Source organism: Episyrphus balteatus, chromosome 1 (assembly GCF_945859705.1).
Source record: "Episyrphus balteatus chromosome 1, idEpiBalt1.1, whole genome shotgun sequence".
Taxonomy (NCBI): Eukaryota; Metazoa; Arthropoda; class Insecta; order Diptera; family Syrphidae; genus Episyrphus; species Episyrphus balteatus.
The window spans coordinates 137,071,569-137,090,374 of record NC_079134.1 but is presented as its reverse complement, the minus strand read 5'-3'; the positions used below and the strand labels follow the sequence as shown (position 1 = coordinate 137,090,374).

Sequence of the window (18,806 nt, the reverse complement as noted above, 5' to 3'; positions counted from 1 at the left end):
AATTGAAAAAAGAAATCATTTCCATGGTTATTTTAAAGTTAAATATAGTTTTTACTTTAATCTGAAGTCATAAGGTAGAATTCCATGACTTAAGAGAGGTAAAACTTATAATAAAATTCTGGATATTTGATTAGCATTTTACCATGGTTACACAGTGACTGATATTTTCCAACAAAGATTTCTTTTTGTATAACACTGATATCAAATTTTTCATCAATTTTTAATTAAAAAAAAAACGGTCACTATGGTGTATGCGTAACTTTTTTTTTTGTAACCAAAATATATTGGTCAAAAATATTCCTCTTTTGCTAAAAAAAAATCATGTATTAACAATAATTAAAATAACGTAATTTCCCATCACAATTGTAAATACAAAGTGCAGCTCTAAATGTACTTTTCAGGTCTAGGGCCACAATATGGTTGGTTTTCCAAATTGTTTTTAAGGACATGTCAGTTTTGCAATAAATTATTCTATAACAATAGTGAACAAATTTTAACAGGTGAATATAAAGAAATTAAACGCATAGTGAAAGTGTGAATTATAATAATAAAATAAACACGATTAACCCTCTGTAGGTAAACCTCTTTTTTGTGACGTGATAGGCACACGGGTGCAAATTTGGTTTATACTTTTTCATGTCGCTAGAACTTTTTTCGGTCACAATATTTTATAGAGAATCAAGTATGAAATTGATGTAGAATATTCCAAGGAATTCAAATATTATATTCACAATTCCGAAAACAAATATTTTCACCCTTATAAAGAGACTTTTTTGTGACCACTTTTTTTGAAAAATCGTAAATATTTTATTTTTGTCCTGCCAAATTCGCACCCGTGTGCCGACAGAGGGTTAAAAAAACATTTGCATTCAAGGTTGTTATTCTCAAAATTAATGAGTTTAATAGAGAGATTTGTTTTATTTTTGTATATTATTCATGAACACAAACCTTCTGAAAGTAAATTCTTTTCAAATGTTAGAAAAACATATTTTGTACAAATATTATGTTAAATTGGTTTTTGGTGATCAAGACCTATTTAGTGGACATACTTATTCAAACGGGATAGACGCATAAGAATAGCCCCATTAAAAAAGATTAAGCATGCGGAGGTCTCAATTGCTGTCACTAAATTTTGCGACTCTGGGCATTTTACCGAACTTGTAATAAGTAGTAATTAGTCTTTTTTTTATAGTCTTTGAATATTTAGGACAAAACTTTAGTTTTACAGACCATGAAAATTAAGATTTTTTTTACGTAAAAGTGTGTTTTTTTTATGAAATTGTACCACATATATGAAAAATGTTACACAGTTGTTTAATCTTTGATATAAGACAACAAGTAGGTACCTACTAAAAACGACAAAAATTTTGTCTTCATCTTAACTGATGATTTAAAACTACTCATAAAATTATCTGATTTTTTCATTTTTATTTGCCTATTTTTCAACCAGACTTTAAGGTATTACTTTAAATTTATTTAGCTGTTTTCTTCTTTTTTTTTTTACCTCTACTATATTCTCTTCATCAAATGTTATCGATATTGGAAGAGCTAAATGTTTCTAAAATTTTTAAACCTTTGATTTTTATTTGATAAAGATGCTAGACCTGATAAAATCCAATCAATAGCTTTAAAAAATAGTGCTGCTTCTTTGGCAATGACATTAATAGCTGAAAGGTTATAAGAAAAATGTTGTAGACCAATTTGGACACTGGTCGGCAACGGTCGATGTTTCGATGGAATCAGCCACTATTCTACTTCATTTGATTTATGCGTTGTTAAAGATTGTCGTTGCCAATTTTTACTGAGCATTGAAAGGATATCATGAAAATTATCAAATTCCGACTTTGTCGTAAAAGCAACGATATATCCAAAAGGATAGATGGTATTTCAGGTGTACCTCAAGAGAGTCATATCGGTCCTTTATTATTTATCTTTTTTATAGATGATTTTCTTTTTAGTTTTTTATTTTCTAAACATCTTATATTCTCCAAAGGCTTAAAAATTAATAGCTTCTTAAATAAAAATCTGTAAAAAAAAATTCTAAACTTTAACTTAAATAGGTGTGACTTAAAAGAAAATAATCAAAACTTACTATATTCAACGAAAACTTTTTTTTAATAAAAATCAATTTGCGTGTCAAATTTCAAAGTCAAACATTTATCTGCCATGCACTTACTTATCGCGATCAATTAAAATAAATCAATTAATATAGGTATTTAAAGTAGATATTTATGTTAGTATTTGATCAACAACAAAACCACTCTTTAAAATTCTTTAATAAATTATATTAAAGTGCAATTTCAATTTGTCGCTAAATAAATCCGTCTATTTAAATTAAACTTGAAAAAAAAAAAAAAATAAACCACAAAATCTGCATATACAAGATACACCTATATAAGAACTGTCTTTAAAACTTAAATATTATAATTCCATACACTAACAAAGTCAATGCACTTTATTTTACCCTCCCCTGACGGTCTACTTCTTATAACTTTTTTTTTTTTTTTTTTTTTTGTTATTTTGTTTAAAAAGCCGACTCGGTTCGATGTGCGGCGCGGCGGCAGTGAATGCAAAAACATTTTTCATATCAAAAGCTAGTAAATAATTAATTACGCCAAACGAAAGTGTAATTACCGTAATAATAATTACACAGTAGCAATAAACTTTGTATGAAATTTTATGTTGGTAGGTGAATCTATATATAGTGTGTGTGCGTGTGCGTTACTTTTATGTGTGTAGGTAAAGAAGTATGACTTTCGAAGAGGTGACTTTGGGCGCGAAACCATCGAGTCACTATCAAACTCTGCATCGCTGGATCTGTAGACTTTTTTTTTCATTTTTTCGTAGACTTTTTTTTTGACTTTTTAAATATTTTTTTCATTTTTAAGGATAAACCTACGTTTTGTGGACTTGATGGTAGCCCCTCGTTTCAATTTCAGCTATATTAACAAACATGTGGACCACCTTGAGGTGCATGCGCAACGACTCTGTGCCTGCCTGCATTTCAGCTGCTCTCTTCGATACCACAATCCACAATACCTATTGAATTTTTTTTTATATTTTTATTGGATGCCACCTTCGGGCTAAATTAAGCTACAAAACTTGATGATGTAGAAGCATGATGAGGGAGAGGCCCCCAAACCTGGCGCAGGCCGCCAAGTATTAAAGGTATATCTCTGCTCCTTGTCTAACAAATTGAAACACAAATCGAATGCAATAAATTTTGTTAATTATCACACCCGCGCACACACAAACTTCTTGTTGGTGGGTTTTCTGCTGTGTTTTTTAACGGTAGAGAGTAAGTATGATTATGCCTCGCTTCTGCCTGTTTGCTTATAAATGTTGGCCTGATGGTTGGAATGAATGAATTGTATCTATTGGATATTTCTTTCTGTGGGTTTTGTGTAGGTACTTATTTTTTTTTTTTTTATTTGTAACATGTATTTTATTGATAATGATGATGATGATGGGAGAGAGAGAGGGGGAGTGTTGTATAAAGCAATTCAATTTTAAATTGTTATAATTTTGTTATAAATGAGGTGCTAATCATATGTTATTTTGCCGGTTTTGTTACTCTTGAATTGTTGATATAATGTTGTTATGCTGACTATTTTTGGCCAGCAATTTACTGGCGATGAATTGCATTTTAAGTATTTGTGTACAATTTGTAAATTTATATATATGGAATTTTCGTGTTTAAAAAAGTTGGTTGCTACGATGGTCATGAATGAGCAATCTGTATGGATTTTGAATACATTTTTGAAATAAATTTAATAAATCGATTGAATTTTTATGTGAATAAAGTACTTTAAATCTTTAATAATGGAAAACATTAGTACCTTTTAAAGCATTTATATTTAGAATCAGATAAATTAGGACAAAACCGATTGGTTTAACAAACCTTTATTTCTATAATTCCTTTTTCATATAAAAAGGCTTCTATCGTCACGGGTCGGATATTTGTATCTGATATATATTAAGTATATACTTTTCGAACATAAAACTAACACAGACTTTAGTACCAAGGCTTGTCTTTTTTAATCAATAAAATTGTACAAGGTAAAATTTATAGAATGTATATAAATAATTTTTGTAACGGGTGGGATAGACATATTTTCGAGGGTCAATGCTTTTACTCTGTAGAAAAAAACATTCACAGCGATTATCTTCATATTAAAGCAAAATCACTTTTTGTCAATAGAATCACACTAGTGACTGTATCCATTGAACTTTTATTTGTGAAAACTCAACCGATTTTAATTTTGAGCTCCTTTTTTGCTCGTTCTGATAACCAACTTACCAACGCTAATTTGTGTATTTTTAAATTTAAGTTTAAGGGGAATGATAGTCCTAGAATTCTCGTCATGTTATGGTAGAAATGCGAATATGAATTGAGTGTAATCCGAGAACTCTCCATACAAAATAAAATAGAAATTCATACAGTTCGAATTGCAATGTATTCTATAAACCTTCGAACTTAAAAAGTCATTGAAAGAATAAATATTCTTGTTATTGAATTGACGTTTTGCCAACAATTTAAAAAATCAGGGGATGGTCAGCATTGTGTATTTTTTTTTCGGTCACTGTGGCGTATGTGTATCATTTTTTCAAAGCATTTTTTGTTAGTTAAATTTTTCGCTAAACAAATAATGTTTACCCCTGTGGACCGTTTTTGCTGATCATGAAAACTATGAAGAGATTGTTCAGTATATTTTACTAAAATTCTGGTTTCAATATCTATTTCTTTAGGAAAATATTAAAGAGAAATCAATTTAAAATGGAAGCAATTTATTTAATTTCATGAACAACAAAGAACTTTTGGAAAAAAATCTAAAATATCATTGAAGCCATTTTGTAAATAATTCTTTGGTAAAATAATTTTTAATGTTTCGGTTTTCTAGTATAAAAATTTTTAGTTTTTTTTTTTTTATTTTACGGTTGCTAAAATGACATTTTATTCGTTTTATACAAATAAAAAGAAGTAAAAAAAAAAAAAAAATACAAGTAGGTTTATTTATTTATTATTCATCAAGCAGAGACACAGCTCTTAAAGTTTATTTAAAAATATTTAACAATATAGGTAAAAATAAAACGAAAATAAATACATAAATACCACTGAGATTGAGACTTAGTAACAACCTTTTTTTTAAACAATCTCTACTCATATATAAATTAAATTAGAAAGAAGATAAAAGTCGTAAGACAGGAACCGTTAATAACGACTCAAAGATATTTTTTTTTATTTTAAAGTAGGATCCTATTTAGCTATTATAAGATCCGTTTTTTTTTTTCCTTTTTCGGTCGTATGACATGGACCGTTAATTTTAGTCCTTTAAATAAAATTTCAATTTTGTATTCCGTCAGGTTCGTGGATATTTTTATTGATTTTCTTGTATAAAACATGCAAAATCAACAAAATAGTTTTTTTTTTATATCAGAAAATGAAAAGTTGATATCTTTTAATACGGTTCCAAATTCTTGACAGGTGCGTTAATTTACGAAAAAAAACAAGTCTCTGGAATAACCGGAAAAACCGGGTTTGAATTTCTCTATCATCATTTTTGTCAATAGAATCACATCTGTGACTGTATCCATTGATTTGGTTAAAACCTCGTATGTTTTTTGTTTATTTAACAAAACCTACTATTTACATTTCATGTATTCTATGCAAGTAAAAAAAACAACAAAAATTGAAAAGAGTTACACATACGCCACAGTGGCCATTCGAATTTTAATTTCTTATCAGTGTTCCAAAAAATCGAACGAATACCTAGTCAAGTGTTTTTTGCAAAGAAATGAATGTGTTGTTTGGGTTTTCAACTGTATATTTAAAAGAATTTTAAAAACGGTGATGAAAAAAATGCTCTACCACTAGATATTGGCTTTCAACTATTGACCAAAAATGCATTTAAAATAGCAACTTGGTTTTTTTTCCATTTTTTTCGAATAAATACTAGAGATTATAATAATGTCATCATTAAAAATGTTTGTTTTTAAATTCATTTTATTTCTGCAGTAAAATTTTTCTTTTTCTAAAAGAAAGTTTAAGCAATAAATCATTACTTCAACGTATATCAACGTCAAAGATAGTGAAAGAAGATTAAAAGAATGAAACATCACCAAACTATGTTAAAAACACACAAAAAATCTCAATTTAATCTTGTTTGTCATATAAATCAATTACTTACATTTATCAATCAATTTAAACGATATTGTTGCATTTAGAGTAGTTAACTATTTTGTTTTACAATTTTATTACAAATGTAATTTACAATTTTTTTTTTTTAACTTAAAGTTCAACACCATTAGCAACAGAGTAATACAATAAGAAAAAAAGGTTCAACAGTAGTTTATTTCCATCATCAAAGAATTCCTTTATAAAAATTATAAAATTCCAAACAAGAAAAATGAGCATTAGAAGTCATTAAAACTAAACTTTTTCGCATTGTTAATAGAATGCATCGAATTGTTTTTTATATCTGACTAATGCTTGAGGCACCTTAATACTGTATACCCTCATGGACTTAACTTAACTATCATTTTTTTTTTTTTTATTATTCCCTGCTGCCCCTATTAAATGCCACAAAAACAATTTATAAATAAAAAAGTTGAAAAAAAAAGTGAAATAAAATTGTGTTGAATGCTATTGTTGTGTGACTGCACACAAAAGTGCTGCATCACGAATTTATTAGCAATCGACTATATGATGAACAAAGTTTTGTTTGCAATTAGTTTACAATGGGTAATTAATTCAAAAAATAAATTTTTTGTATAAACTTTTTTATTGTGTTTCCTGGAAAATTTAATAAAATTTTTGATTGTGTTAAATTCTTAAAAAAAAAAAACAAAACAATAAAAATCTGATTTGATAAAAATCACAATTTTTATTGTGTTAATCTAAATTTCCATTGTTAACTCAGAGTTACAAAGTTTCAAATATAGAGGGAACAAATTTATATTGAATTAAGATTGACATATGAATGTGTTATTTTGCATCTCTTCTACAGTGACTCAATGAATTATTCTATGTATTAAGTTAATTTTTTTTGTTATTTGTTTTAATTACAGATAAATGTGAAGATACAGGATTACGGGTGAATGGAAAAGGGAAAAAGATGCGAAAACCTAGAACAATTTATAGTTCGTTGCAATTACAACAATTAAATCGTCGGTTTCAACGGACGCAATATTTAGCACTGCCCGAGCGTGCCGAATTAGCTGCTAGTTTAGGATTAACGCAAACACAAGTAAGTGATCAAATTAATGAAAAATGTATTATTGTTTATTATTATTATTTTTTTTTATAGTGGTTTATTTATTTTGATTGAGATTTATTTTATTTTATTTTTTATTACTATTTGACAAAAATAATAATTTGTAATCGTAGTTAAGGTTTATATTTAATTGAAAATTAGTAATGTAAATTTAGGATTATAAGAAAAAGTTATTAAACTTATAAGAAAATCTTGAAAAAAGGAGCCAAAAAAAGAGCATTGCAAATTTTTCCTAACAGAAACCTTATTGAAAAATGCGTTATCGAGTTTTTTTTCGTGAACAAGACAAATTTTGACAGAAATATAATTTAAAGAATGTATTTGTACCTAAAGAATTTTTCCAGGGTCTCAAAATTTGATTCGATTACCTATTTAATTTTTTGTTTAAAGATTAAAAAAAAATGGTTGAAAGATAACATTTTGGAGCTAAAACTCCCTTATTGGGAAGGGATTACCAAAAACTATCGAAATATGTATATTTTCCAAAAGCAGAAAGTCACTTTTTTAATGTGTAGGTTAATTAAACTCTTTTCAAAGGACAATCATATTACCATTTTTGATGAAGAGAAATAATTTAAAACAGTCAAACGCTTGTTTTTTTTAGAAAGTAAATTTGATTTGCAAAAAGTGTGAATTTGGTTTGCAAAACGATTTATTTAAATTACAACAAAGTAATACTTATGTCGAAAGAAAATTTTCTTCAAATTATGATCTGCTTTTAAAATTTGACATTATTTAAAATTTACTAAAAGCCTTTTTTAAATAAACTATAATATAAGTTATGAATTTAACGTTAACTTGTAAATTGTTAAGCTATTAGAAGACTTCAAAGATACTGATTAAATCCTATTTTCCTTCTTTATCACCAAAAAAAAATATTTAAATTCTTTTAACCTTAATGAAAAGAGTAGTGCAGTGTCTGTCTAGCCATTAGCTTTAAATTAGTTTCCTTTTGATTTTTGAGTCCAAAATTTAAAATGCAATACAGCAATTTTATAATTATGTGCATTGAGCATGAGCATGCAATAAAATTTAAATTGTTCAAAATGAAGATACCTATAAAATGGAATATTTTTTTAATTATGATTCGTACGTTAAACGAAATGGCAGTCATTATAAAAACAAAACAGAAATTATAGCAACGAATAAAAGTCCAAAATATCTTTCGATACATTTTCGAGTGTATAAATCGTTGGTTTGATTTTAATGCAATTATTAATTGCTATTTTCCGTTTTATGACCCTATCACTGATATATCTTGATTTGCCTATGCACGTCAAAATTGAGTCGTTAAAATTTGAACTCTCATTTGGTTTTCGCTTAATTTTGCTTACATTTGCCATCAATAAAAAGTAGTCATTTAATAGTAAATCGCCCATAAATATTTTTACTTGCGATTTTGGTACTATATCAAGTTATGCATTCGTACAAAAAAAAGTTGAGATAACATTTTTCCATGACATTACGATGGTAGACAATGCCAAAAAAGTGGGTCCCGGAAGTCCGTCTGTCTGTCTGTCTGTATAAGGAGCTACAGCCTAAACGGATGTACCGATTGACTTCAAACTTGGTATGTAGCATTTTTTGGAGATTCTCCAGAGGGATTTTTGGAATTATTTTTTTTGGATCAAAAATAACGGTACTTGTCATATACCAATTTTAGTAAAGTTGAAATTGCTCAAAAACGGCTCCAAAGATTTTGTTTAAAAATTCAAATGTAAGTTTTAAAACAAGGTCTATCTTCTAATGAAAAAATTTGTTTTTGAAAATCATTTATTAACGGTACCTGCCATAGAACCGTTTTTTTCAAATCCGATTATCTCCGAAACTGCTTATTCGATTTCAACGAAACTTTTTGTGAAGAAGCATTTATATAATTTAAATATAAGCCAAAAATAAAATTTTGAAAAAAATAATTTTTGGATTTTTAAAAAACATTTGAAAAATTTTTTTTGAAAAATCAAATTTTCGAAAACGGTACATTGAATTTTTTTGAAATCTTGTTTTTAGATGTTGATTAGTGATTTCTACAGAATGGCATACCAATTTTATTTTAAAACTTTTTTTCCAAAAAATTATTTATATAAAATTAGTTTTTTAAAAAACGGCTCTAACGATTTTGAATTTTTTTTTCTAAAAATTCATCTTAATATATCAATCGAAACTGCATACTTGTTTTGGAGGGATTTAATTTCAGATTTTATTTTATTTTTTTTTTAAACGAATTTTATTTTTTTTTTCCAAATTTCTATATAAAAAGTCTTAAAAATTTAAGCAACTTTAACTCTAAGAGCAAGTTCGTGCGACCCAGTCGTGCATTTTATTTTTTAAAAGAGTGTGAGCATTATTCATAAAAAACAAAAGCAATTATTGCTCCTTTTTCCTCGAGATATATGTACAATATGTGTATGTATCAAAGAACTTTTTGAGTTAAACATATCTAAGGATAAGAATTGCTTAAAATGTATTCAACATAATTTTTTTTTTCAAAAAAATTAGTTTTTTTTTCAAAAAATTTGCAATAATAATGAATTATCTTTTTTTTTAAATTTATTTACGTTTAATATACGTAGGAAATAAATCATTTTTTTCTGTTTCTGTTCTGTTTTTTATCTAAGGCAGACAAAAATACAAATAAATGCAATATTTGACTTAATTATTTTATTAAACTTAACTAATTACTGTTTAGGACAAAATTCTTTGAGGTGTTTATTTTTATAGCCAATAGAAATTGACTGACAACCACAAGAAAAAAACAAACAAAAAAACAAACAATTTCTTAAAACCGGTCATCATATGAACAACATTAATTTATATTTATTTATCAATACCGCTCTACTCTATACGTGTAACGTGTGTGCTTAAGATACATAATATTAGATACACAACATTAATATCACATAATAAATATGACACTATTGCGCGCCTACCCCAATAGCAATTAAATTTTCAAACTAATTCATTGTGACATTTATTTAAATTAGATCGTTAAGAACTTTTATTTATTTTCCCACCTGAACGCGCTTTGGCGCTGTTTTGTGGTTTAAATAATATTATCGCATTAAAAAAAATAAAAAAAACTTTAAAATATAATTTACTGACATTAAATACACAAATTAAAAAAAATTTATAGGCATGCATTTAGATACACGCCACACTTTCAGTCAGTGGTTACCGCCATATATCGTCATCATACAGTCATTATGCGTTTTCAACACGTTTTGTTTTCATGTAGACACATACTCAATAATATACTAATATTTATTTGTTATCTGATTGTTAAAAAATTAAGAAAGAAAACAAAAATTAAAAATCCTGTTTTTTTGTTAAACAAAAAAAAAAATATTTTGAGAAAAAAAGGAAACCAAATAAACTGCATTGTGTTGTATGAGTTTAGTCTTAAAAAGGTTTTTTTTTGCCCCTTTTTTTATGTCTCACTGCCACGCCTTTTTTAAAGAAGAATGAGACTTATGAATTCACGTGTGTAGTTTTTGGTTTTTTTTTTTTTTTTTTTGTATAAAATTTTATTTATATTAAATGCATGAAATCTTTTACTCCCGACGCAATCTGGTGCACGCTTTTCATATGTATATTGAGCAGCAACTTGATCTTGTATACGTTTAAGTCATCATTGTAACGTAGTCGTCGCATCGTTGGTGTTATGCGAATTTTTTTTTTTTTAAATATCAACAAAAACCAAAAACTGAAACTCAAACCGTGGGCATACAAAAAACAGATACCCAAGAAAAATACACACAGAGGCAAAGAGTATAGAGAGATAGATTCCCAGCATCATCATGAGTGTATAACAATGAATGCCATCAGGGACATGATATGATGGTGGTAGCAAAAGCCTTGATACTGGTACAGTGGTACAAGTTTCTCAAAATGTAAGACCATATTTTCATAGAAACAAAAGTTTTTTGAAGTGGAGCAAAAAATAAAATTTTACCAGGATTTTCAGAAAAAAAAAATTACGCTATTCAAAATGGTGTCCTTAAAATTTTGCAAAAACAGTTATTAAAAATTAATACAATTCAATGCGGTTATACTTATAAAAAAAAAATTATTTTTGCTTAGAAATAAAAAAAAATATTTTATATACATTTTTCATGGTGCTGTGGCTGTCAGTTTTAGACTAAATCCTTTTTTTTTTTTGGTTTTAATGAAATCCAGTTTTTAATTTGATGTTCTGCCACGGTAGTATAGGGTAGGTATACCAATGAGTATAGTTTTTTATGTCAGTTTTCAAAGTTTATCGGTTACTATGGCGTATACGTAACCTTTTTTTAAAGAATTTTTTTTTCTTTTAAGAAAAATGATTCTTTTCCTAAATGATTAATGACATATTCGGAGCATTAATATTCTCAAGCGGTCGATAAAAGTTGTGCCGTATGTCCAAATAGGTAGGCGTAGTGAATTTAGTTTAGTTTAGTTTAAAACGAAAGTTTTAGTTTTTTTTTTGAGAGGCAAAATTAATTCGAATATTCCAAAACGTTTTTCATTTATGAGACTTATTTAAAAAAAAAAAAGAATATCGTTATTATGAAAATAATAAAAAAAATAAACAAAGGTATTTTTATTTTTGATTTTTTATGTAGAAAAATTTACTTTTATTTTTAAGTTTATGAATTTGATTTAATTAATTTTACTTTCAATATTCTTTTTAAGTCACTTAAAAAAGTTTCTTAGACCCGTTTGCTGAATCGAAACTTTAGCATTTAAGCTCTACATAAATCCTTACGTGACAGTTTACGCAGAGAAGGGAATAAGAGTTTATGTTCAACATAAATTGTTTAAGTTTCGATTCAGCAAATGGCCCTTAATTATTTCTGATATTTTGAAAACTAATCTGATTTTTTAGATTTTATTAAAAAAAAATATTCTTTAGCAAAGTTCATTAAAATATGTAAAATAATTTTTTTAGATTACAAAATTTATTTTATAAAATTATTGAGTTTGAAACTTTTTCTTTTTAAAATTTTGCACTAAAAAGTGTATAACTTTTGTAAAAATCTTAAAATCACTTTTTTTCAGGGAGAAAAAATCTATTCTCCAGGTTTTTTTTTGTGCCAAAATTACTTCTATCTTTAATTAAGCGAGAAAATCTTAATATGTACTATAATAAAAATAAGAAAATTTTCATCTTAAATTAAGTGGATTTCCGCTTTATTCAAGACAGAAGGTATCTTGGCAAAAAACATCCAGAAATCCGCTTAATTTTAGGTGGTCTTTTTCTTTGTACGGCAAGAAATAAGTAGAGTCAGTTGGGGTAAGTGCGCGCACTTTTCACTTTAAGGCAAAATTGTGAAGATTCTATAAGAGATATCAGAATAAAGTTTTTTACGTTTGATAAACCTATATTTTGGGAACAAGAAAACACAAAAAAAAAGTTTTTTAGTTTAAATATTTCATATGATTATAAACAAAAACTAAATGAAGTCAATGTGCGCACTCTTACCCCAAAGTCAGGGTAAGATCGCGCAAAATCTTGGGTAAGAGCGCGCACATAGTTTTAATAGGAATCTTGACAGTTTACGTGAACTAAATATCTAAAAACTTTATGTTATACTTAGTTAAACAAAACTTTGTTTCAAAACTTCCAAGTTTTCACTAAAATTAATGAAAATATAAAAGAAAAAACAAATTAAGTTCAAATACAAAAACTTAAACTTTATTTACAAAATAAAACAAACAAAATAATATTTCTAATTAAATTAAAAGAAAACTGCCTTTCTTTTTTGAAATTAAGGAATAAAAGCCTTCGTTTCTCAAGATTCAAGTTTGACATTTCTCTGTCTTGTTGAAAAAAGAAAAGTTTAATATGGGAAGAAGTGCGCGCTCTTACCCACAAAAGGACTGCGCGATTTTACCCACAAAGGTACTTTTTTTTCTATTTATCAAATTTATTATAAAATATAAGAAAGTCTAACAAATTTTTGACTTAAATCAAATATAAATAGGCACAATTCAAAAATGTATGCTACTTTCGGTATATAATGCTCCCACGCCGACGCCACACACTTTTCCCGCACAACTTTTTTTTTTTTGTTTTTAGTCATATTTTTTCAAGCCTGTTTTAAAATAAAATGGAGCTGAGCACACACTCTCGAAGGTTATCACTTATTGACGTCTTACTAAGCGCTGATTTCCTCATTTTCAGTTTTAGTTTTTTTTGGACACAACTCGAGAAATAAGCAGTGCGCGCTCTTACCCACTGCGCGATCTTACCCCAAATGACCTTACGTACGAATTTTTGATTAATTAATAGAACAAAATTTATAGAAAAATACAGCGTTGCTATTTGGTAAGAAAAACGTACTCAATTGTGTTCCAAAACCTTAAATTTTAGTATTCTATTACCTGCGAACAGAGGAAAAAAGAACAGTAGAGATCCACTTAATTTAAGAAGATTTTCATTAAGTGAAAAAGAAAATCTTCAATCATAAAAATAAGAAGATTTTCATCTTAAATTACCTAAGTGAATTTTCATTTAATTTAACTAAATCACGGGCTTATTTATAGAAATCGGATAAAACTCAATAGAAACTTTTAAAGAATGTCTGGCTGATATGGACTTTAATATTCTAATCCAAATCACAAAATTTTTTTTTGGTATATGTTTCTAAAATCAGAAATCTGATTTTATCAGTTCCGATTTACAAAATCAAAAACACTTTATTCCCAATTTATCTACACTTTGTCCCACTGTATTTGAATCGCCTATATCTTCACGCAACCGCATATATGAGTTTTCAAAGATTCGCCCACAAAAATTTTGTTGTGCCGCATTAAAGGGATTTCTTTAAACAAAAATTTTTGCATCGTGATAATGCGGATGAGTTCCAGTCCATATAGGGTAACTTCGGGCATTATGGCGCACCGGGCATTATGGCGCACCTCTCAACTACCATACTTCCAATACTCGCATTTAAATAAAACCAATGCAGAAACTTTGACCTTCGTCGAACACTAGCCTTGTGACGATCGCAGGTCAGTGCTTTTATTTTTGTGCCAAACAAAAAATAAAACAAAAAAAATATACCGGTTCTGGGTTCCAATATAATATCGCTTTGTTTTTGTTTGTGTGTATCTCGGTAAGTATACAGTGCACGTGTTTGTTGTAAAGAGTGAAACGCAGAGTACAGTTTTGGTTTGGTTATATCACTTGTTATATTTTAACTAAAGTAAGAATTGTGTTTAGTTTTTGGAGTTTTGTGAATATGTGTATATTTTGCAATATGGCGCAGATGTAATAAGGGCATTATGGCGCTATATTATACCCGACTGCGCCATAATGCCCTTATGTAAAACTAATTTCAAAAGTAACTCTGCATTTTTTTAAATTTGAAAATAACCTCAATTTAACGTTAATTTTATGAAACTTATTTACAATTATATTTCAGAAATGCTGAATATACGTAAAAAAAGGAAAGGGTTCCGAAGTAAATGGGGTTCGCCATATTGCCCGTACATAGGGCAATATGGTTTTTTTTGGACTATTTTTAATTTAATTTATTTTTTGTTAAAAAGCTTGAATTTTTATTCTTAAATAATTTATTTATGTTACGTTTTTATGAAATTTAATTAAAAAAAATGATTGAAGTAAAAATTGTAGTCCGTAGTAAAGTTATTTGAGTTTGTGCTTAGGTATGCCATAATGCCCTAATTTACCCTACATATTCATAATTCATACATACATATAAGAAGGAGGAGGGGGTGCTGTTGAGTATTTTTTCTTTTTTATAATAAAATAATAATTATTGTTATTATCGCGTAACAGAAATCTCGCATCTCTTTACTGAACGACGACGATGGACGATGGAGGTGAGTCTTATAGCCACAATAAGAAAATTCTCAAGGCAGAAGGCACACACCATGTAGGTAAACACATTCAGACTAACTTTATATAAGATGATGGGGATGAGGAGGCTTCTGATAAAGAAATGAACTTTAAATAGTTTGTTAATAGCATAGCAGCAAGAGAGCGCTTATGGTCAACTCAACGCTAAAATCTATACCAGGTATAATATTGAAAGACCCGTCAGGTGCTCAGGAGCCCGTGCTTATGATCGCGCTCGCGTTCGGGAAACTTATTATTACCAACGCCACCTTGTGATAACTATATGAGGTGAATATATGAGGATTAGGGAGGAGGGGGACTTGTATTTTGGTGCACCTTTTGTGTGGTTTTTTAGTTGAAATTTAATGTGCTTAACATGTTGCTACCAGTTTAGATATTTTATGAGAGTAAACATTTGGCACAGGCTTTGAAAGGTAGATCTCTGGGTAAAGTATATGCATGTTCCAAAGCCGTCATTGATGCGTAGGATGGAAGACCGATCAGTCTTGTATAGAGTCTTCGAATCTTTTGTGCTGATGCGAGAACATCCTTGAATCTTCCAGGTGAAAATGCAATTTTTCCTCATAGTCTTTAGCCTTAGCCAGAGATAAAGTTGTTATATATTATTTCAATGACGAAGGAAGGCCGGACGGACGGACGACACGAAAAGACGTTTCATCTTTTCTTGGCTCGATTTGATTACTCCTCGCTCGAGTTCTTCATAACGTCGTCGTCATTGATCCCCGCATCTTCATCATCATCTTGAGATGGTTTTGATTATGATCGAGGAGGTATAAAGGCTTATATAAAAAAAACCAGGCCAGAAACAAGGAAGACGCATCAAATCATGTCAACATCATGATATTACTGTGAAATGGATTTTGATGTGTCTCTTAACTGATCTAGTGTGTGTGTGTGTTCTCGCTGCTCTGCTCTAGGTTTTGCACACATCATAGATTTTATATTCATTCGTTTGTCCGTCCGTCGTAGATATTATGACAGTTTCCTGTAAGACCTGTTTTTATATGCGCGAAGATACTCATTTTTTTTTTTTTTGTCTTTAAAGATACCTACGTAAACCGGATGTGGACATGGTTGTGAGGTTTTTGTATGCGCTGAGAAAAATTTCAACATCAAACTGAAAAAAAAAAAAAAAAAAATAACCGGGAAGAAGTAATAAAAATTATATTAAAACAAGAATATTTTGTCGCCAAAGTCGGTCAAAGCTATATTAAACTGGATGTTACTGATGCTGAGTATTAAAGTCGGTTTAATTTTTTTTTTTTATGTGCGTATAGTATCTCTTTTCAATTAATCTAAAGAAGATAGTTTATCTGGAGATAATGGTGTGAATATAAACTAGGTAGCTTGTATGGTAGCACAAGCAAAAAAGAGGCCAAACGTGATGAGGAAGGAATATAGCAAACTAGAATTTATCGGAAGGAAGTAGTTTTTGATTTAGACATTGACAGTGTAATAGATGAGGTAGTTAAGTAAATGAAGGTCAAGAAATGAGGTCTATATCAGACTTCTTCTTTTTCATTTGTTTTGAGTTTTGAGGTGCGGAAAATGCATTTTCTTCAATCTAGCCTTTAAAAGCCGTAATGAAATATTCTAAGCAGAAGTCTTGTTCCTTACGTCTTGATGTACATAAATGTAGTCTGTAAAAGAGTTAATTCACAAGTGGAAAATGAAGACTACAAACTTAAACCATTCAATTGATTTTTTCTTATTGGAATTGGCTAGGGACTTTTTAGAAAGTTGAGTTGTACCGTTTATTACCTATTTGAAAAAAAATTCCTGAATAAATAATTACAATCGATGAACCAAAAGTTGGGCTTCTTTATCACAATATCACAGTGCGGGTCCAACTTGAAAACCCAAGATTCATCATGCGATTTTTCCTAATGCCTTTGCAAGTCTTATAAAAAGATTGCTGCTAAAGAAGTCGGTCTCTTAAAGAAAATAAGTTTTGATTTGTTTAGTTGAGTCGGGTTCACCATTTTGCCAAGTAACCGAAAAGTCTGGTCATATCAAGTTTCAAAGCTGCTAAATATGGCCTTTTTGATAAGGCGTAGTTTAGCGAATTGCGAATTTTTTGAATTTTTAAGATCTTGTATGAAGCGTTTGTTTTTTTTTTTTTCAAACAATCCCTTCCTTGTGCAACTTCTTTGAAACTGAGTTGTTTCAAAAGATTTTAAAACTGAAAATTTGAATTACACAAACCCAAAAAAATTAAGGGAACAAAAAAAAAAATGTGATTTTTTATAGTGATTTTCGATAGGCTGTATCTCAGTAAAAATGGTTTGATTTATTTAAAATTTAAATGGTATTTTGTTTTAAAATTTTTAAATAAACTCAAAAATATTTGATTTTGCTCATAAACAAGTGATTGGAAGAAAGCAATTCACAGCTCTAAAAACTTGGTGATTTATTTCATCTCAAAAGTTCAAACCCTCACAACAGAAAAACTGTTTGATGAATTAGTCTGAAACTTTGCAGATTCATTTCAAGTCTATTAAGCTTCAATAATTAAGCCTCAGTTTAATTTTATCACCCATAGTTAAAAAATAGCGGCACATTTTCAAAAAAAAAACGTAAAAAGGCCTATTTTGATAGTTTTCTCAATTGATCTCAAATGTAAAAAACATTTTTTTTAACAAAGTAAACTTAATTTCTTTGTAGAGAATTAAATGAAATTTTCAAATAAATCCTTAAATTTTCTGTAAAACGATCCGTTGCTGAGATATTGATAGTCAAAGTGAAAAGTATGGTTTTTGGTTTAATCACTGATATTGAAGTCTAAACAAATCGTAGAAGTTTGAAACAAAAAGAATTTTGAAGCCAAATAAATAGCCTTTCTAAAAATAATAATCATTTTAAGAAAAGTTAAAACAAAAAAAAAAAATTGAAAAAGTTTGTTGATTGAACATTTCCAAAAAATTAGCTATTTTACCATTTGAAATGAAATATTTAGTTTTAAAATCCTAAAACTAGAAGAAAGTAGCTTTCACATGCTTTTTGTTTTGTCATGATACGATCATTTTTTACTGAGATACAGCCTATCGAAAATCACTAAAAAAATCACAATTTTTTTTTATCCTTTAATTTTTTGGACTATTGTATCTACATTTCTTTAAAAAATTGCAGTCACTAGTTCTGCCAACTTTTACTTTACAAAAGGAAATGATCCTCAAAGTGATGTACGACGAAACCACATCCTTTTGGTTCATGAAGGCTACTAACAATATATTTCATGGATCTCATCCCACAACAATCAATGTAAAGTAAATTATTTAAGGGAACAATACAAGCCAAGGTCTGTTTTAATACGACAGCGAAAATTCCAATTTCCTTAACTTTCAAGGGAACGTTCTAAAAATATGGATTTTTTTCAAAAACATTGAAGTGGGAATCAAAACCTTTTTCTCTACTGTCACGAGCTTAAAACTGGGAATGCAGTTACTCGAAGTAGCTTTAATTGTATAACTACCTACGTTTTCCACGATCATGCAGAAAATTGTACAAAATAAGAGATTTTCCAATCAATACCGCTTTTGATAACTTTCTCTATGCATCGACGCGTGTAGTTTTAGGATAATTTAAAAATGCAAAAGTCATTTCAACAGCCGGATAATCGGTGTCCTTTAATTAAACGCCTACTCAAAAAATGTATTTCTATACTGTTT

At 28.6% G+C, this 18,806-nt stretch overlaps 1 protein-coding gene across 5 annotated transcripts in view; it reads left to right on the top strand.

The window, feature by feature from the left end:
* The window catches only part of LOC129905847 (homeotic protein distal-less), a 93,053-nt gene that overhangs the window by 15,887 nt on the left and 58,360 nt on the right, over positions 1–18,806 (top strand). For all 5 annotated transcript variants that reach the window (XM_055981461.1, XM_055981460.1, XM_055981462.1 and 2 more), the window contains exon 3: positions 7,069–7,247. In XM_055981461.1, the coding sequence (XP_055837436.1) occupies positions 7,069–7,247 (179 nt within the window). The remainder of the gene's footprint in view (positions 1–7,068; positions 7,248–18,806) is intronic.